Consider the following 21,843-nt stretch of genomic DNA (forward strand, 5'->3'; position numbering starts at 1 on the left):
GAACCCAAGATTCAAAGAAGGGTTGCTGTTCCCGGGAAATAGGGGAAGGCTTCCTAGGGTCTTGAGGCAGGTAGATGGGATGGAATTTGGAATAAATATCTTGGCCCTAAACTCAAGATCCTTTGCAAATTTACAGTCCCTGCTGTCCCTACCCCCCACTCTGTTAGGGATGCATCAGCTCGGAGGATGACTCGAGTCACTTAGCTCAGAGTTAAATGCTTCAGATACTTGTGAGAACTGATTAGCTTTGTTCATTCCCTGCACTCACTGTTCTCTCACAGCCCTGTTTGGGCCATGTTGGTGTTGTCTGGACTCTGGGCTGTGGAAGGTGGTCTTTGTTTACTGTTTTGGTAAACTGAAGACCCACTTTAATGACCCTGCCTGGAGTGGTGCTGTCTACAGGCCTGTTCTCAGCCCATCTGAAGTCTTAGGAGAAAAAGGGTCTGTCCCACAAGGGAATGAGTTAGGGCCCTCTGAGCCCTTGTGCTAGGCAGCAGGATGCACTGTTCAACCTGTCTTAGCTTTGTGAACCCCAGCTTCACAAACGTGCTGTTATTTCCACAAGGCCCAAGCTTTAGGTAACCGAACCTATTTCCTCCAAGGGCACCAGCCCTCCCAAAACTGGTGGACTTCCCCACATGGGAACCATTATAAACAACCCTGGAGTTATTTCCTTATGTTGCTGTTTGTTTATCTTCTGTTGCGTGTGAGTCAGCCAGATCGATTTGTGGTGGTTTTGCTTGTGAAATCTCACATAATTATATTCCTATTGTCATGTTGGGTCGAGTAGTTAGACCGTATAGTGTTTTCTCATTTCACAATGTCTGCAAATCAATAAGGAGAAAGCCTGAACAATGAGATGACGTGAGCTGGTCAGGAACCCGGCTCTGCGTCACCCAGGAGGTGGCTCTGCAGTTTCGCAGATACAGACAGCTAGTGACAGGGATGTACGTCCTCTAGTGCCACTGCTGAGCAGGATGACTAGGCTGGGTGGTGGCCTTTGGGATGGGCTTCACTGAGGTGATTCTTAAGGGAATGAAAGAACGACAGTAACCACACTTCACACAGAAACCGACCAAATTTTTACTGCATTTGCTACACGCCGGATTCCAACATGCTGGTCCCAAGCGTGGCAGGCTACAAGCTGGCAAGACTTTGACGGCTCCTCCAACAGGCTCTCCCTTGCCCACCCAGGGACACTATTTATGTTGATCCTCCTCACTGTCCCAAGTCCAGAGGCAGTTATTAAAAACACTCTTGATGCAAACAGTGAGTGGCTACAAGACATGAATGGGGGTAAGTGCGATTTCTGCCACAGGATGTGGAACCCAGAGAAATGGTTTGTAGAGGCAAGACGCCTCCTTGGTGGCTAAGAGTATTACGGAGCTCAAAATGCACAAGTGATTTGTTTTTTAAATTCCTGGAGTATATTGAAACTAGTTGTTCCTAACATTATTTCACAGTTTTAATTAAATATCTGACCTGATTTAAACCATGTTTGTTTGCATACATCTTTGAGTAGTGTGCCTTAATGTTATTCATGTTTATATAGAATGAAGATTACAAATATCTGCATAAAAAGAGAAACTGTGTGACTCTATATGAAGACAACAACCATCACATTCCACAGCACGTCATTGGTTAATTTTTGAATCATCAAGCATTATTTAAAACGAGAGAGAATATAACTGAACACAAGTGCCACAATGAAACAATCGTAACAACGGAAACAAACCAAATTTCTCTACTGATCATTTAAAAGCTTTACCTCTGTTTCTAACACTTTTCATTAACTGTTATTTTAAGCTCCAGTAGCAGGATCAGATTTCTGCTGCCTCTGGACAAGTGAGTTATGATCTGATCTCAAGTTCCAAAGGAAATGCGCCAAGTTTTATTTTTCCCCAGTTGAATAAACAGTACTATGTGTATTATCTCCTGTGTTAGAATAGTGTTGTCTTCACATAAGACTCAAATAATGGTATTAGTCATTCATTTCCTTGAACACAGACACCCTCATGCGTGCTGACAGGTTTATAAGGATGCGGTGGCAGCGTGGTTCTGGGAGCTGCTAGATGCCGGACTTTGATTTCTTGCAGTCCTGAGCGGCGGAGCCTGGGTGTGTCTGGTTATTGTCCGCTTTCTCTCCCAGATGCTGGACTTGTCTGGAAGATTAATACATTAACAAGAGCTGAGGGTCCAGGGTTGCACATCTTCGACATGTTTATTAGCAGATGGCACACAGGATTCAAAGGTCAGCACCAAAGTGACATTTTAAAGTGAAACAACAATATTTATGTTCAGATAGTCTACTGATGAGATCATGTGGAAATGGTTTTGATTAAATTAGCTTATAAATGGTTGTCAATCTATAGACAACTTAAAATGCCGTGTCTGTTTACCAAATGTTTCCTTCCCGCACTCTCACCTTTTATACATTAATGACCAGAGGCTGGCTTGGGGTATATGCTTCTTTAACTGTAGGGTTAGTATATCTGCTTTTTGTGTTCCGGGTTATATATGTATTTTTTCATTCTAAAAATCTTGCCTCCTGTGTGTGTTCTGAAATCTCACCTGCTATTATTGCTGCTCTGAAAGAGTTTGGATTCCACCATGCAAATATAATTGCATTCAATTTCTTTACTATAAATTTGGTCTCTGGAGAAACCTAAAATTCAGTCTCAGATAAGACCTTATGTTCAATATCATTAAAAAAAGCTATAAGCTGGATTTTAGAAATACTTATTAGAACTACATTTTTGCCTGTGAAGCCCTTGGGAGCCACACTTCTGTGGCAACTTGTGCTTATGTTTCATATGACAATGTGAAAACCAAATGCAGCCGAGGGGAAGGAGTTGCCTCTCGACTCTTTTGTCTTTCTCTCTACTGTGCCTACAACTTAGCAGGAATGTGAGTCAACATTTTTAATTCAGAAAATGCTCAACAATGTGAAGTGAACACGAAAATTTGTTAGTTTTACAAGTCTCCTCAGTCAACAAAACACATAAATATTTCCAACAAAGGCATTAAAATGCAGAAATAATGATCAATTAGATGAAAACTTTCACAGTCATACTGTAGGAAATGAATATGACTATATATAGTCATTCTCATTTATTTACATTTAATTGTGTTATGAATAATTTTATAAGATATAGATATTAGCATCTTGAGTTTTTACCTTACTATGATCTATATTTATTTTTTATACAGTGACAAAATTATAAATGTAAGAATACAACAGAGGAATTACTCACTTTTCAAGAGAACCTTTTTCAATATTCATTGCCCCTTCCATTGGATCCAGTCCTTGCTCAGAAAATTGTTTCAAGGCACTTAAAGCTGCCTACAATGAAAACAAACACAAACTAACAAGAAGATCCATTCACTGACTTTAATGTAGTAAACAGGTAAAAGAAGTCTGACATATTTAGTAAAGGCTATCATTTTCATTAGTCTAAATAAATATTTTTTTTGCATCACTTAGCAATATTACATTTGAAAGCCTGGAGTATCACAAGCAATGTATATACTATGAGAGCTTTCTTTTTGGTGTGTGCTGGGGAAGGTGGTAAAAGGAATCTCCACAAGTCTCATGCCTTATCCCTTATCAATAGTTTTGTAAAAATCACAATGTTTTATCTGAAAATGTATTGTAGAAACACCTCTATAAACATAACATATTATTATGATGACTTTGCCTAATTTCTCCTTACTTTACTGAAACTACACATTCTTCTCCTTTAGATGTGAGAGCATCAGATTTTTCCAACTTGGGTAGTCTTTCCAAAGTTAGCATAAAGGTATTGTTTAAATTTATAGACAGTGGGCCCCAACCAAGTCACAGAATGTGAGCAGTGAAATGAAGACATATGGAATGGATGGTGTGATGGTATCTTGAATCTTCTCCCTTCTCCTGGGGCCCTGGGGAGGCAGGTCTGGCCATGGCGGAGCCTCCCAAGGTGTTCATATGCCCAAGATGCGTGGGACGCTGAAGGATGTTGACAGGCTGGTGGAGCTTTGTTGGATAGCTGGGAGGCACCAAAAATGCAATGCTGATAAGATCTACATAACTTGTTGACACTCCTGTGCATGTTCCAAACTGTTATTTCTTTAAATAAGAATTTGGTTCTTCTTTTTCCCTCCCCCACACCCCACCACTTTCAAGCTCCATCAGAAGGGCTTTGCTGCATCTGAGATAGGTGTGAGCAGCCAGGGGTGTTTGAACCTGGGAGATCCTGCTGGGTCACCCTTTGGTCGTCTATATCTTCTCAACTGCCTTTGAAAAAGAGCTAACTCTTGGAATTGCCCAGACTTTTATCTGCAAAGGATCCCTTTTGGGTAGCTGACTAAGAGCATGATCTCTTTCTCATTTCTTTATTCATAATATACTTTTTGGCTTTTAAGTTAATAGACTTTATTTTTTTTTTTTTGAGAGGAGTTTTAGGTCTACAGAAAAATGGAGGAGGGAGTACAGAGTTTGTATACACCCTTCCACCACCCCAACACAGTGTCCCCTATTATTAACAACCTGCATTAGCACAATGCACTTGTTACAAGTGAGGAGCCAATACTGATATATTAGCAATAACTAAAGCCCCCAGTTGATATTAGGGCTCACTCTTTGTGTTGTACAATCTATGGGTTTTGACAAATGTGCAATGTCATGTGTCCGCCACTACAATGTCACACAGAATGCTTTCGCTGGCCTGAAAAGTTCTGGTGTTCCACCTGTTCATCCCTCTTCCGTATACTCCCTGCCCCCCTTAAGCACTGATCCTTAACCACTGATTTTTTTTAACGGTCTCTACAGCTGTCTTTTCCAGAATGTCATACAATTGGAATCATACAGTATGTAGACTTTTCAGATTGACTTCTTTCACTTAGCAATGTGAATTTAAGGTTCCTCCATGTCTTTTCATGGCTTGATACCTCATCTCTTTTAATCGCTGAATACCATTTCATTATATGGATGTACCACAGTTTGTTTATGCATTATCTATTGAGGGACATCTTAGTTGCTGCCAAGTTTTTGGTGATTATGAATAAAGCTGATATAAAATATCTGTGTGCATATTTTTGTGTAGTATTATATTTTTCTCCCTTCTCTCTTGGTCTTTCTATTTTTTAAATCACAACTCTATATTCAACCCAAAGTAACAGTATGTCCTTTTCTTTTTCTTTAGACTATTCATCCTTTCAGATCTCTGTTCTGGTCTCTCTAGTTTAGATGTCCCTCAGGTCTGCAGTGCTGGCCTGGGTACTCAGAGACAGGGAGGGGCCATGCTCAGGATTTCTATTTTCACCACTATCTCTCTCTATGAACCTGGAGTCCCCAGGGATCTCAGTGCCCAGCCCTCTCACACTCCTGACCTTGGTCCACGCTCAGACTACATGGTAGCTGGCAAAGGTGGTGGTGGCAGGTAGGTACTAACCTCAGCTGGGTAGGAGCAGTGTGGCTCTCTCACTGGGGCACTGTTAGGGATTGAACTGTATCTTCCTCCCAATTTGTGTGTTGAAGTGCTAATCCCCAGTATCTCAGAATGTGGTCTTATTGGGAAATAGAGTCACTGCAGGTATAATCAATTAAGATGAAGTCATAGGGTAGGGTTGGCCCTGATCCAGTATGACCGATGTCCCTGTAAAAAGGGGAAAATTGGACACAGACACACACACAGCAAGAATAGTGTGTGAAGAGGAAGGCGAAGGCTGGAGTGATGCAGCAGAAGCCACAAAATGCCAAAGATGGCCAGCAACCACCAGAAGCTGGAAAGAAGCCTGGAACACATTCCTACTCTCAGTCTCAGGAGGAGCCAACCCTGCCGACAACTTGATCTTGGATTTTCAGCCTCTAGTCTGTGAGACAGTAAATTTCTGTTCAGGAAGCCACTCATCAACACTTTAGTGGTACTTTGTTATGGCAACTCTAACAAATTAGTACATGTACATTATGATTCCCCTTTAAGGATGTTAGGACCTCTTTTTCCTCTCATGTTTCCTTTCATCTTTTCATTATAAAAATAGTTTTTCATGACAGAAAAATAATAATATGTAGGCAAGCAAAAAAAAGTAAAAATATTTACAGTCCCACCCACCATTCACACTTGTTGTCTGCCTTTCCACATCCTTTTCTACGCCCTCTCCACATGGACATACTGTCCCCCAGATCACACCTGCCTGCTGTTGGATAACCTGCCCTTTTCTGTTGACAGGAGCAGTTTCCCACAGCATGAGGAACGTTTCAGTGGCATCATCTCCCCTGACTGCCCAGCACCCGCTGGTTGCACATGCCCTTCTACATTTAACCAATCCCTACTGTTGGACCTTCAGGCCACTTCCGATTTTTAAGCTATAATTAACACAGCACCAAGCTTCCTAACAGTTAACTCTTTGTGTACCATCTCAAAAATTTCCTTATGACAAGTTCCTAGAAACTGAATTTCTGTGCCAAAGAGCAAACACATTTTAAAGGCTGGTCTCTTTGCCCTCGCCGAAGCTGTGGTCACACCAGCAGAGTCAGGGTGTGTTTCTCCAGGAGCTTCTGGAATTATGTCTCAGAATCACTGTGTGGATCATCCAAGCATACTGTCATTTTATGGCCCTGCTTTCTTTTTAATTTGTCCATCTTGATCATTTACCTTACTCAGTCGACTTGGCTTTGAGTGAAGTTTGTTCCTTCAAAAATTAATTCTAAGCCCTGGCTGGCGTAGCTCAGTGGATTGAGCGTGGGCTGCGAACCAAAGTGTCACAGGTTTGATTCCCAGTCAGGGTACATGCCTGGGTTGCAGGCCATGATCCCCAGCAACCGCACATTGATGTTTCTCTCTCTTTCTCTCTCTATCTTCCTCCCTTCCCTCTCTAAAAATAAATAAATAAAATCTTTAAAAAAATTAATCCCCCCTCAAAAGACCTAGATTTGGAAAATTCCCCTCCCCCCAAAAGAAATTTTCAGAGAGTTGACTCATTTAGGTTTAGTTAGCTGACTTATAAGGTCCTTTGAGGTCCTGAAATGCAGAGGTGGCTGCAAACTGTGCTGAGAAAAGTCCTGTAGATGTGGACAACCTTGTGAGCAAGCTTGTTACATGAACCCAGCTCTGAAGTCTCACCTCATACCCACATGTGAGAAGTGAGTGGCTGGGCCACTCACATTGAGCTCCAAAGACTAGTCCACGCCTGGACTTTCCAGATAGCACAGCACCATGGGCGGGCTCACAGAGTTCTTTATATATTCCATAGCTTTGAAAAAACAAACAACTATTTTGTTCTGACACATTAATATGTGAATTGTTGGCAGGAATGCAGATTTTTATCAATTTCTTCCCAAATGGATTATCACAGAAGGCTATTCAGTGCCTGGAAATTTGAATGTGCAGTGTAATATTGCTAAACGAGACCCTTGAGCGCCCAGGGCTTCTTGGTCCTGAGCTATTCCCAACAAGGCCAAAATGACAACCAAAACCAATTTTTTAAAAAAAACTTAAAATCATGTATAGGCCATTTGTGGCCCATCTTCACAAGTTGCTTTTGGAATATTTGGTTCCCAGGGTTGCCTGAACAGCAGGAACCAAATTCCTTGCTTCACTGAGTCCAAGACCTGGTGACACCTGCTCTCTTCCATCCAAAAAGAGATGCACATATGAGATAAAGGCCAGGTCTCAGGTAGCAGGTTCAACATTTCAGATCTTGCAAAACCTCCTGGATGATTTTATCAACATGTCAGGTAGGTCTCTGGGCACTGTCAAAATGCCTGTCATCACTCAAAGAATGTCCTTCAGGCTAAAATGGTGGTGTGCTCTTTCACTCAATGCCATGGATGGATTTTCAGAATTCCTGAATGCCTGTTTCCCTCCACAGGTATGCTTCAAGGTTTCCAAATAACATTCTTTTATCCATTTGATGAGATAATTCAACCCACATCTTATTGATAACTGACTACAATTGCTTATAAACATGAGAAGGCTTCTTGTTAATTTATAAAAGGCAGTGAAGACAATTTATCTTCTCTGTAAACAGTAAGAGCTACCATTTCATGAGTATCACACTCTGCCATAATCGTGAGACTGGGCACTTTACCTGGTGACCTCAGATGTTAGCATAGTCCAGCCAAGTGAGTTAGCCCACCCATCAGGAATTCAGCAACCTCCTCAAGGTCACACAGCTATTCACTGGCAAGCAGAGGTTTGAACCCCAGCCCACATTCTTGATCACATCGCTTTATTTCATCCAAACTGAAACACTGCTCACATTCAGCCTGCCCAGTTTCAAAGTAGTTCCTTTCAGTACCATGATTACAAAGTCACTCTTACTACATCTCTTCCAATACTTATTCTATTAGTTATTTCCCACAATAGCTGCTTGAGGTAAACTCATACAATTACCTTCACTTTCTAGAAAAGGAATTTTTGTAATTTGCAGGATTACACAGTCATTTTCCAGCCTCCAGCCTTCTCGTAGACCGTGGGTTGACTTCTGAGGCTTAGTTCAGCACTTTGGTAACACTTGCAGTTTGAGCTAAAACTAAATTGTTACAGTAATTATTTTGTCACTTAGAATTACCCAAGGACATGATTCTCCATTTCTTAACCTCTGAGAATACCCAATCTCTCACTCCCTTGATTTGCCTACCTCCTCCTTCTATTGCCTAGAAAGAGTTTTCATCTGTCTCAGTCCTGGGGTTGCGGCTGGGGGGCGGGGGGCGGGTAGAAACAAACTTCAGGGTTTGGCTGGGGGTGTGGGATGCAGGGTACACCGTGAGAGGAAGCGCTGGGATTGCAAACATGAAATGGACAGAGAAAGTGAACAATGAGTTTGGCTATGATTTACAGTGAGTGAGAAGCTCAATGTGTTTAGGAACGTGAGGCCAGGCAGAGGCTGCCCACCAGGTGCCTCCTCTTACAGACAGGTAATATAACAGGCTGCTTGCCCAGCTGCTTCCTCCCCAGCCTTGTCACAGCCCCACCCTCAGCCTCAATTCATCATCCACTACTTTTCCAGAAAAGACACCTTACAGACGAAAAAACTCCATGGAATGAACTGGAATTTTGCTTCTCTTTCCCACAGCAAAATGCCCACAATAGGCTTATGCAGTAACACCTGAAATAGCCACTTTTCATTTAGCAAGACCCATTTACCAACCATTTCAAAGAACAATGTACAACAGAGTGACTTTTATGGATAAACACTAAAATTTAACAGATCACAAAATATTTCACTCTGTACTTCCAAGTCTGTCCAGAGGACAGTAAAATCAACAAAATCCCTGTGTTTAAACTGCATGAACCGAATAAATTATTACTTGCTAGAAGCCAGGTGCTTAAAAAAAGTTCAAAACATATTGTAAATATGCTACCTAATGTTAAATAAGGGCACTTTGTGAGAGAAAAATCAAATAGCCCTCATTTGGGGAGACATATTGAAAGCCTGATGAAGGAACAAGTTCTGCATCGTCTATCACTGGAGGGAAAGTAGGTAACAAGATACTGTCTGCAGCTCCCCCTTCAGCAGGGACAATTTGCTATGCAATCAGCATGAACTAATCTTGGGGAGTCGTGGGAAGGAGGTAAATCTGGATTCCTTAATGAGGAACACTCTGAATGATCTTAAACCCAAGTGTATGACTTCCCATACCCAGAGTTCTCCATTTGGCTTTGGCCATACACAAAAAGACAACTAATGATTTCATTTCCACGGTCAGAAAATGTTTTCCTACCAAATCAAAACAAACTCACTCAGCATCCACTTGTGTGTTACCACATCTACCAACTGGAAACATAAACTTGAGGTCTATGACAATTTATATGTTGTGGGATTTTTTAAAGGTAAATTCAAAGCAACACATGTAGCTTCATTTGAAAGGAGAAAAAAATATTTTAAAGAAATGAATGGTATTTCCCCTTTTCTTCCTGTTTTTTCCAGTTCGACACTTGTACACATGTATGTGCACGTGCATGTCCCCTCAGCAGAGGGTGTCTGCATAGATACACAAGAATACTTCTGTCCCCAAAACATTTTATAGCCATTTTGTTAGTAAAGTCCTGCCTGTTCTACAGTGGATGTTGCCACCATCTCATGGGTCACTTGTTTTGTGCGTAGTTATAGCAGTGCCAGAAACATGACGCCTGTAAGATACTTTCCATGCCTGTTGGTTGGTCTTGGTGTGCACGTGTGTGTGTGTTTACAGAATGGAGGCGAGTCTTTCCAGCTATTTCTTTAATTTCTAACTTTCCTCTTATCAATTATCAAATTGTGTTGAGACCCATATGTACTTTTCTTGTTTCCTTCTTCAGGAGTTAATGGTTTGGAGTGGTAGTGTAGCAGTGTTAAGTCATTCTTTGAGAGACAACAATGGTCTTCATTAGCAAAATTTGGATTAAAACTCATCCTCTCATGACATAGCTCTTTTGGCATTTTTGAATCTTGTACCCAGCACATACTTTTATTTCCCATTTTTCCATTTCACACTTTTCCCACTGATTTTATAGACTGAATCCCAGAAGCAGACAGTTGTTCCCATTAAAGTCAAAGGTGACCACACATGTATGGATGTGGCCTTCATTCTTAAGTGAGGGCCCAAGGGTCATTTCTGTTTTGTCTACAGTGCTTGCACCTGCAGAACTCTTCATGGGAGCAGATCTAAGTGCTAGATTCATTTCAGAAAACACCAGTGGTCAGAGATGCAGCCCATTAAATGAGTCTCCTTCAATGAGAAAGGAATAGGCTTCAAATTACAAACGTCTTCATTTCCAGTTGAGCACTTTCCTACCTTTCATCCCAATAATCTTTGAGACTAACTCTATATTAAATTATCACAGGTCTGGAAAACCAGAAGGCTCTTCAGTAAGCCTAAATGCCTATTGCCCAAAGAATGTGAATTTCAATGTTTTTAAGTTATCATTTTCTAGTTTTGAATGGTCTGTAAAAAACGCTACACAAAATAGGAGAAACCAAAAAGAGAAAACTCTATTTTAAGTTTTATCGCATTATAATAGAATCCTCAGTCTCTTACATGTCAGAAGACTCCAATGATAAGACTTTCAAAATAAAATGAAAACAGGATTATACTGAGCCTTAATGAAACCAAACCACTTGCTGTCAGCTTTCTAATAATTTTGTTATAGCCCACGAGTTCAATTTATGTTTCCATAATCCTATTGGTTCAGGCAATTTCCATAAAATTGGTGCTTTATGAAATGGCTCACTGTTGGAACAAAAGGCTGCCAGCCTTCACAGGTGACGGCTACTCATTGTGAAAATTCAGGGGGCGGGGTATTGGCAGACACATAGGGTTTAGGCAGTCTGCTAAAGCAAAGAACAGGAATTTTTATGCTAGAATGAGGGGAATTAACACAAAATTGGGCACTTGAACTACAGACTTAGCCATCATCTTTATTTCTTGGTCAGGCTCTTAGGTTGGATAATCCACATAGCTGTCCACATTGACAATAATAGCTGAATTCACTGCTGGATCAACTGTGCCAAGAAATGCTTCCAGGATGTTTAGAATAAACTCGAGCAGTGGCCTCCATGTTGGCATGTCTTCCTCCAACCGTGATCTTTCTGTTTACCAACATCGCTCCTTTTAAAATTCCTGTGTCACCCTCTATTTACTGACTTTTAATTCAATGAAAAGTTCCCTTTGTAATGGCATTTTCGACATGGCATTGCTACAAAGCAAGCATGACTGTTCGCTTGGCAAGATATTGTCCCAGAGCATCCATGCACTGATTCCCAGCATCAAAGCATGCTACCTCAGGTGGCAACGGTGACCTTGTAGATGGGAGTGAGGTATGAGCACTAAGATGAAGAGATTATCCTGGATTATCTGAGAGGGTTCAATGTAATCACACTTTAAAATCAGAGAACCTCTCCTGGCTTTGGTCATAAAAATGTGGTCGGAAAAAATTGGTCAAAGAAATGCATGGTTGTTTGTTTTAAAGACTGGGGAAGGGAAACACAACCATGGAACATGGTGGCCTCTAGAAGCTGGGAAACGCAAGAAGATCAGTTCACCTCCCTCCCTAAAGAACAGCTGACACCTTGATTTTAGCCCAGTGAGACCCCTCCCTGTCTGACTTATGACTTACAGAACTTTAAGATAATACATAATGTTGTGTTATAGCAGCAAGATGAAACTAAAACACTTTCCCTGTCATATGATCAAGGAAGGGGAAAGGGCATGGCATTTGGAGTGCGGTCAGGCCTAGATTATAATGCCAGCTGTACTGCAGACTGTCTGTGTGTCTTTATGCAGCTTCCTGCAACTCCCCGAACCTTTCTTATCACCTGTGAATTGGAGACTACACTACTTACTGCATTGGATTGTTTGTGGGGTTAATGCCTGGCTCATAGTGGTGTTTAATACATGAAGGCCTTTATTCCACATCTTTCTCTGTTGAGCCCAATTCCAATCACAATATTCTTTATACTCTCTATCTCCATGTTAATTTATGTCCAGTTTCGTGTGCATTTCTATTATTTTTTCTAGCACATTGTTCACCCATCTCTCTTCCTAAGAGAAACCTATTATGCCTCTTCCTTAATGAAAAGCCATTAATTATTCCCAGTCTCAGAATAACTCCATATCGTTGGCCTAGCATTTAAGGCTCTCCATCAACTGGCTCCATTCTACCTCACAACCTAATTTACCATGATTTCATTACAGCACGTGGCCTGCAAAATGCCAGTCACCAGCTTTACAGACACCTGGCAGGTGTCAGGGTCATCAGCTAGCTCCCTGGCCACACACCAACATTTCACAAGCCTTGTCCTGGTCTACCTCCTGTCTGCTGGAGACATTTGAGTCTTTTCAACTTCCCAGGATGGATGTCCCTGATTCCCATCCTGCTCCCACCTAGGAATTTCTGACAACCCTTACCATTTGCCTCCCTGAACTGTGAATCGTCTTTGACATATTTACATCCTGTCTCCCAAGTAGTTGGTCAATCCTCGGCTGATGGAGCCATTTTCCTGTTTGAAATCATCACAACATGTTTACAGAACATCTTCAAGGAATATTCCTTGACAGATTATACATCAGCTTCCTTCTGAAGCAACCCCAGTCAGGCAAGTGCTAGAGGACACTTTTCCTGTTTCTGTTTTCTCTCTCTTTTCTGCATCGTCAGTCTGCACTTGCTTTCCCCCTGCAGCAATGCCAAAACTTCTCTCCATCGAGGTCCTCTCTCCTCCTCTTATGCTCCCACCACTCTGTGGCCAACATACCATGGGATAAACAACCCTGGGAAAGCAGTGCAGGGTGGTATGTACCTGGGTGAGAAAGGTTCTCCTGCCCCACAGTTTACCTGCAAGGAATATAGGAGAGAGTTACCGTCTTCTCAAAATGTCAGTCATTTGGACTTTAGCTTCTGTCACATTTGAGACTGGCCCTCCCCAAGTCAGCTCGAGGTAGACATAGGAAGTGCCTGGGAAACCTCACTTGGGAGGATACCACAACAGGGTTTTGGCTAAAGCCTTTGAGGTGACAAATCCTTAAACAGAGGACCAGAGTGGAGCCTCTTGCACCTGAGGGGAGTCTGGCTCTGCAGGGCATTCGGGGCTGGATACTGCAGCAGGGTGAGACCTGGAGTAGACCCTCTGGACCCAAAGTCTCCTTAGCTTCTTACTGACACTTAATTTAGATATGTGTGTATGTATTCACTTTTAAAAATAAAAGTTCTAAACACTCACAAAACTACAAAGAATAGTGTACTGAACCCCACACACCTATCACTCAGATCAAGAGTTATCAGTATTTTTGCCAATCTTGTTTCATGTATCTTCATGTTTTTCCTGTAACATTCAAATATCAAATAATGATACACACCACAATCACACTTCCCAAATATCAAATAATGATACACACCATAATCACACTTACCAAAATCAATAATAAATTCTTTCTATCATCTTAATACCCAAGTCATGTTAAACTTTCCCTGAGAGTCTCAAAGATATCTTTCAAAGTCACTTTTCAAATCTGTATCCCAATAGTTCCTGCAATAAATTTGATTGATCTTTTGAGACCCAGGAGTCCTATGGCAGGTGGAATAACAGCTCTCAAAGATGTCCAAGTCCTGATCACCATATCTGTGAATGTGACTTTACAAGGGACTTTGCAGGTGGGATTAAATCAAGGACCTTGCAATGGGTCAATTATGATGAGTCCAATCTAATTAGGAGTCCCTAAAATTAGAGAACCCCTCCCAGCCTTGGTCAGAGATTGAGACAGGACAATGGAAGATGGGTCAGCAGGTTGTGCCATTACTGGCTTTGGGATGCCATTACTGGGATGCAGGAAGCATATAGAAGCTGGAAGAGGTGAGAACACACAGATTCTCCCCCACAGCCTCTAGAAAGGAACTTAGCCCTTCCAGCATCTTGATTTTAGCCCAGGGAGACTGAGTCTGACTTCTGATTACAGAACTGTAAGATAGTACCTTTGTGTTATTTTAAACCACCATTCCTTTGACAGGGAACTGAAAATCACACCAAGGTGTAAACATGGGATGCCAGGCTCTTTCCTAAGACCAGATTGGTTCTGGGCCTGAGAAGGAGACATGGGGCCTGACTAAGATGCTCAGGAAAGGGGAGCCTGGAGGCCTGAGAAGAAATGGGGCCAGGTGTGGGGTGGTCCTTCATATGCTGCTGGTGGCTCCTTGCCGCCACCTCGGGCAAGAACAGAAGAGCTGCCCACCCCCTCTGAAAGCAAGCGTTACACTAAGATCTAGTCACTCATCACATAAAATCTTTGCAGACCTGGCCCTTTACTTGGGGACCTAGGCATCACTCCTCACTTTCCTCCTTCACCCTGTGCTGGGCTCCTCTCTGTTCCTCCACCACGACAAGCTCTTTCTTACCTAGTGCATTGATGCTGGCTGCTCCCTACACCCATCTCTTCTCATGTCAGTTCCCAGGTCTCAGCTCTGAGGAGGCCACCCTGACCATCCCATCTAGAGTATACCCTGCCACCCCCCAACAGATCACATTACCTTGTTCATTGTCCTCATAACACTTGTCACAACCTGTGGTTCTTCCCTAGAGGGAGGTGTCTGATCTATCTGATTCACAAATGGGTACCATCAGTTAGTCCACAAACATTTATGAGATCCAGGTACTAGGAAAATGAGACGAACCCACACAGTCCCTGCCATTTGTGGCATGTCTAAGGTTTAGAGAAAATCATGCAGACAATGCCAGATTAGCAGGATGGTTGCTGTGAGGAACACACGTAGTAGCACCAGGAAAGGAGAAAATAGTCATGGAAAGGCAGTGTTTGGGGTGAGATGTAGAGTAAGCAGCACTTCTTCTGGGAGGCAAACAGTGAGAGGAGGGTATTCTCGGCAGGAGAGCTGGGGGTAAGTGAGAACTGGGGGCTCAGTAAGTGTCCTGGGCAATTTTAAAGCTGTTGTGTAGCAAAGGAGGCACCTTGTTCTGGGGAAGGCTGAGCCAAGCCCAAGGGGCAGAAGGCAAATGGATTAGGTCTCAAAACAGGAAGGAGCCTGGTGTCCAGGGAATGCACGCTGGACACTGAGGTAAGATAGAGGCAGGCCTGTGGCCTGGGCCATCTGTCATATGGGGGGTGATGGTGGCAGGCAGGTAGCTGGGAAGGCATTCTTATCTCTCATCTCTCTGACACTCCAGTCAGGCCTCACAGGGAAAGAGCACCAGCATATTTTCAGAATGAGAAGGATTGTTGGAGAAGTGACATTTAGAATTTGTAACATGTTATAAGTATGGGTTGCAGGTAAAGCTGAGTTTTTCCTGAAAGGAGTAAGATTTTGGACCTGAGTTTCACCATTGGTCATTTGGCCATTTTCCACCCCTGTTGTCTCTCAACCTCTCCATTCAGAAGACGGAATCAGTAAAACTATCTATTACAAGGACTAACTGATGGATGTATCTGACACAGGTGTCCTGGAGGTATGTACTATATACACACCTGCGTGAAATTGTTGAACAACTGATGTCACTGCACAATCTCCAGCTTCCTTCTTCCTGCTCCAAGGCAGGGCAGCACAGTGGCTAGAAGCTGGGATCTGAAGTTCCACAAATCTAGGCCCATTGACCGACTGCCTCCCCCTCTTACTAGCCACAATACCTTGGGCAAGTAGTAAGCTCCACTATGAAATGATATAGTATCTTGTACTGATGGCATTCATTTTGTTCTAAGGAGGTTTACATTTCTAATTCATTTAATCATTATAGTAGCCACAAGTAGGTTTGCTTGCCCTCAAGCCCTAGCTAAAATGTTGATATGGAGACATAGATAAAATAATTTATGCAATACCACATGGCTTATTCTTGGTAGACCTGCAATTTGGACCTAGATGGTCTAGCTCTTGAGCTGAAGCCATTTTATTTTATTTTATTTTATTTTAATGTTATTTTATTTGTTGTTTTTTTTAGACAAGAGAAGAAGGAAGAGAGAGAGAGAGCACTGATTTGTTGTTCCACTTATTTATGCATTCATTGGTTGATTCTTTCATATTCCTTGATTGGGGATTGAGCCCACAACTTTGGCATACCAGAACAACACTCTAACTGAGCTATCTGGCCAGGACCTAGAGCTGAATTCTTAACTACTACAATAAGTCTTCACTTAACATCCTCGATAGGTGCTGTGACTTTAAGTGAAATGATGTATAACAATACCAATTTTACCATAGGCTAATTGATAAAAACTAGAGTTAAGTCCCTACAGCATCTCATCAACGTTATAATGAAATGATATTGAGTGAAATGACATTGTTTGAGAACATATTGTGTATTGTGCCAGCTCTCAGTCAGAAAGAGGATGTACCATTTGAGTGCTCAAGAAACAGCATGAGGCAGACCAAGGCATGGTGCCTGCAAGAGCCAGAATCTGAATGCAGGCTCTGAGAATACGGGCCTCCCTCTTTGATCCAGGCCCTAACTTCCTGCACTATTCCTCTGAGCTGTGGTCTTCGGGATAATGGAGGGGGTGAGAATGGAGAAGCTGCAGAACTGGTGGCAAAGGCCCTGGACTTGTCTGGGTAGGCAAGTGACTGGTGACTCCAGCTGGACTTGAAGAAAGCATAACTGATCTCTATAGGGGGACCTTTAAGGTGGGACCAAGATTTGGAACTAGGTTAATTCAGAGTCAATGTCAAGTCTGGAACCCAGATAAATTGGGACCAGCTACTCACTGAGCTAATCAGAAACTATAAAGGAATGTTAATCAGCAACTTCACATTTTTCCCTAATATCACAAGCTTAGATGTCTTGGTTTCTGGGACCGCCAGCACTCTTCCTCTTCCTCTAATGTCACTGGGCACCTCTTCTCTGTCTCTGCTGCTGGCTTTTCCCTCGTGCTGGATTTTCAGTCTATGTTGGACCTCTTATCTTCTCTATCAATAATCTCTGCTTAGATGATTTCATTGAGACCTATGGCTTAAATCCCTTATAAATATGATCGCCTCAAATTCCCATCTTCAGCCTAGCCTTTTGCCCTACAGTTCACACATGTGACTGACTTCCTGGTGGATTTCTCAACTTAGGTGTCTAGTAAGGATTTCAAACCTGCCCAAATTCTAATTAGTGATGACCATTCCCTAAGTCAATCCTCACCTGAGAAATGAACCTCTCATTCCATCAGTTGCTCAGGCAAAACTCCCAAGAATCAACCTCACTCACTTTTCTCTCTCACCTCCCATGTCAAATCATTGGGTTCTGTTGGTTCTTCTTTGAAATGCATCCAGAACATTACTACTAACCACCAGGTCTGCAACCATCCAAGCCAAAGTTACTGTCATCTCTCACAACAGTCATGCTGTAGCTTCTTAACTCCTCAAGCTGTTCAACCTGGGTCTACTTCTGCCTACCTAAAGACTCCCCCAAATATCCAGGGAGAAGAATGCAAGATGTAAATGAGCACAGGTCACGATCCTACTCAAAACCCTCCAGTGGCTCTTAGAACAGAACTTCAATTTTGGATTTGGGCCCCAAAGCCCTTCTGTGACCCCATCCCATTCACAGCTCCAGTCTCATCATCTACCACACCCTCCCAAACCCATGGAGCTCAGCCACATGAACCTCTCTGCCATTCGTAGACCCTGCGTTCATTCCTATCTCAAGGACTTTCATATGATTTTCCCCAGACCTGGGGCTCTCCTCGAGTTCCTCGTGTGGCTGGCCTTCACTTCATCCAGATCACCACTCAGTTGTTACCCGTTGCCACTCCCTTGGACATAAAGAAGCTGATCCTATCCTGACATTTTCACAGTTCCTCACACTACCTAAGTTTTAGTGCTATTGTCTCTAAAAGTTTGTTATATATTTACCCATTTACAAGTTTATTGTCTATTTGCCCATCAGAATGTGAGTTCTATGAGGGCAGAAGTTTGTCTCATTTTTTCACAGCTAAACACTCAGCACCCAGAATAATATAGGCTCAATAAATACTTATTGGTAGAATGACTAGAAGAATGAATGAATAGTTAAAAACCAGTGACCATTTTCAAGAATATGTAGTCACCTCCTACACATAGTTTTATTAATTCTCAGAAGTTTCCTATGGAAATTAGAGAACAGGTCATTTTCTCCATTTATTGAAACCTGGAAGTAACCATTTATTTGATGTTTAAAGACTAATTATTCAGCTGGATTACTTACATAGATGCTAAATGGGTTTTAAATGAAGAAAGTTAAAAATCATGATAGATCTCCAATGTGGGTGTTCTCAGATGCTGTAAACTTATTTTATGCCAATTGCAACTTTGGAAGCAATTTTATCCAAATTAACTTTAATTTTTCCTAGAAAGTACTAATATTTTTAAGCTATGAAAGTCACTATAAAATTCAAGAAGTAAATTGTATCTTCTTTTTCTCATTACAATAGGAAAAAAGGCACATCACTAATAATATGTATTACATTTCATTTGGTAATTTTTTAGAAAATCAATGAAAAGTAATTTAAAAAATCTATAGTTAAAGAACCATCTCAACAAACCCTAGTACTCTGATTTCTTTAGAACATCATTAAGACAATATAATCAAAGAAAGAGAATTATTTTATGTTTAAATCATTTTGATCACAAATGGTCCCCTTCTCCTATTTCCAGCCCCAAATCAGAAAAAAATTGGTATATTTTTGGGCATATGCTTTAGGTCTACCAAATGCTTAAGTAAAAATTTCTAATTTGTTTCAAGAAACTGCTTATGCTCTAAGATGATTAACACATTCTAACACATTAAAACAGAGGGTCCCCCCGCCAATTGCTTAGCTGCAGATGAAGATGGAAATTATAAGAATCCATGTTACATTCAGCGATGGAATCCTAATCCACCTTAAGCTGCAACATGACAACTGGCAGTTCCCAACATGTATTATGAGACAGAGAATTATTTTTGCCTGAGGGTACATTCCCTTTCAAAAGCAAAATATTTTCGTTCTTTTGCTTTCTAAAGATATCATCTTGAACTCCACTCTTACTGGTTAATCTTTTAAGGAGGCAAGATAGATAGGAGAGAGAATCTGTGATAGATTTATAAATTTGGAGCAAATTGCAACATGAGGCATTCCAATATGCAATTTCAAATCAAAACCTGAACTTGGGTAAGAGGCATTATATCAACCAACAGCATTCTTTAGAAATGCCTGACATTCAATTGGATAGAATTATATATTGAAATAGATTGTAGACATATCGTGAATGTTTTCCCTCTAGCATCTGGTGGTATCAAAGCCCAGGAGGAACAGTGAGTGACCATGCCAGCATTTAAAAACTGCCTTCTGGATACATATGTAGAAAGGATATAGATTAAGTTATCAAGAGGCTAGAAGGGTTTGCTGAAAGAAGGGCAAGTGTTAAAAGCAAAAAGCTCTTTGGAATTTGATAGCATGCCACAACAGTCCTTTGTATAGCTAGTATTGTTAGCCAGATAATGGTAACTGATATTTCAGAAGAGAAAAATTAATGAATGGGTACAAGCATAAAGGGTAATAAGGCAATACCCTGATCTATAAAAGTAGGTAGTATTTATAGTATCTGAGATGCAATGTGGGACAAGGGGCATCAGCCACCTCCTGTATGAAGCCTTTCTATATCTGGAGGGGAGTAGTGACTTGTGATTTCTGTGTGTCAGTCAAAGTAAGTGAACTGCTAAACAAACACTCCAGAATCTCAATATGGAAATATCAATGGAAAGCTCAACAGGATGTTCCTGGCAGTGGTCCCTGGTTGATCAGGGACCTAGACGCCTTCCATCTTGTGCCCTGCCTTCCTCTAGGCCAGCATTATGGTCCTCTCCATTCAGCCACTGGACAGGAAAATAAAATGGAAGACAGTGTGTGGGAAGAGTTTATGAATGAAGACTGGAAGCTTTCATACTCCACCAACATGCCTACACCCAGTGACATGACTACACCTAACTCCATGACCCATCCACACCCACTCAACTCCAGGCTGGGTAACCAAGTCTGGCTGTGAGCTGAGAAGAAGAGGAAGCAGGTGGAAGTGAGTCATTAGTCTCTACCACAAGTGGTACCACATTATTGCACATATTGCTGAGGCATCTGCATGTCTGTCTCCTCATGCTAAACTGCAAGTCCCCAGAACAGAGCAGAGCAGAGCTGGACTTTATTTGTTTTGGTAGCTGTAGCACCCATGCTAGCATGGACTGAATGTTCATTTCGTAGTCGGGGATGTGGGCTGCCTGGCTCGCAAAGCCCAGCAGAGCAACCTAGCAATGTTAAGACTGGTTGTCTCTGCTCTAATATTGCCAAGATATGCCTAGATTTCTCTCCCTTCCTCCAGATAGCCTCTCTGTGAAGACATTTCCATGGGGCACAGGGACCACATGCCAACTATGGGCAAGGGTCACCTACTTTCATAATTCTCATCGTGTCTTCATGCAAGATGCCTTCATAGCAGAGTCCTCATGCCCTTCACACTACAGTGGGTGGGAAGGGGTTGGGTTCCTGAAAAACAAAGAATGGGATGAAGGGTTTTAGTGAACCCCAATCTCAAGAATAAAAGAGGAACCAAAATCTTTATCACAGACACACCTGACTTCCTTGTTCACTGAGAGAGAAGTCAGAAGGTAGAGGGTAATAAGCAGGACTGTGGAACTTTATAAAAACCTGGAATCTTGTTCTTTCTGTGCCCATTTGGTTTCACTCAAAACAAAAAAAACCTGTGTGAATACTCAGAGACAATAAAGATGGGCTTCTGTGACACCCACCTTGCAGTCAGGCTGGGTAAGATTAAGCCTAAGGAAGAAACTGAGGCAGCAAGCTGCCTTATTCATTCTCTTTTCATTACCATAAAAGAAAAAGTGATAAATTGGGCCTCATCAAAAATTTTAAAAACTTTTGTTCTGTTAATGACCCTGTAAGAGAATGAAAAACAAGTTACAGACTGAGAAAAAATATTTTCAGACCACATATCTGACAGAACACTAGCATCTGCAACATATAAAGAACTCTCAAAACTCAACACTAGCCCTGGTGTTGAGCTAGTGTGGACATGGCTGGTGTGGCTCAGTGGACTGAGCACTGACTGGCTTTCAAACCAAAGTGTTGCAGGTTTGATTCCCAGTCAGCACACGTGCCTGGGTTGTCAGCCATGTCCCTAGTGGGGGAGCATGCGAGAGGCAACCACACATTGATGGTTCTCTCCCTCTCTTTCTCCCTTCCCATCTGTCTAAAAATACATAAATAAAATCTTTTAAAAAATCAACAGTAAAAACAAGCAACCTAACATGAGGATGGGCAAAGGACATGAAGAGACAGTTCATGGAAGAGGATTTATGGATGACAAATAAAAACATAAAAAGACACTCAACATCACTGGCCTTTAACACAACACTATAACTACAAACTTACTAAAA

General features: G+C 41.8%; 1 protein-coding gene across 7 annotated transcripts in view; it reads right to left on the bottom strand.

Moving 5' to 3' along the window:
* Window positions 1-21,843, bottom strand: part of STAU2 (staufen double-stranded RNA binding protein 2) — a 423,958-nt gene that overhangs the window by 86,149 nt on the left and 315,966 nt on the right. For 4 of the 7 annotated variants that reach the window (XM_045849457.1, XM_045849458.1, XM_045849462.1 and 1 more), the window contains 2 exons: window positions 3,255-3,343; window positions 1,060-2,162 (listed from right to left, as the gene is read on the bottom strand). In XM_045849457.1, the coding sequence (XP_045705413.1) occupies window positions 2,069-2,162; window positions 3,255-3,343 (183 nt within the window). In that variant the 3' untranslated portion in view covers window positions 1,060-2,068. Of the gene's footprint in view, window positions 1-1,059; window positions 2,163-3,254; window positions 3,344-20,884; window positions 20,933-21,843 lie in introns of those variants that run through there. The other 3 variants (XR_006786958.1, XM_045849459.1, XM_045849461.1) reach the window with 2 other exon arrangements.

The sequence above is a fragment of the Phyllostomus hastatus genome, unplaced genomic scaffold (assembly GCF_019186645.2).
Source record: "Phyllostomus hastatus isolate PE091 unplaced genomic scaffold, TTU_PhHast_1.1 phas_contig_65, whole genome shotgun sequence".
NCBI classification, from domain to species: domain Eukaryota; kingdom Metazoa; phylum Chordata; class Mammalia; order Chiroptera; family Phyllostomidae; genus Phyllostomus; species Phyllostomus hastatus.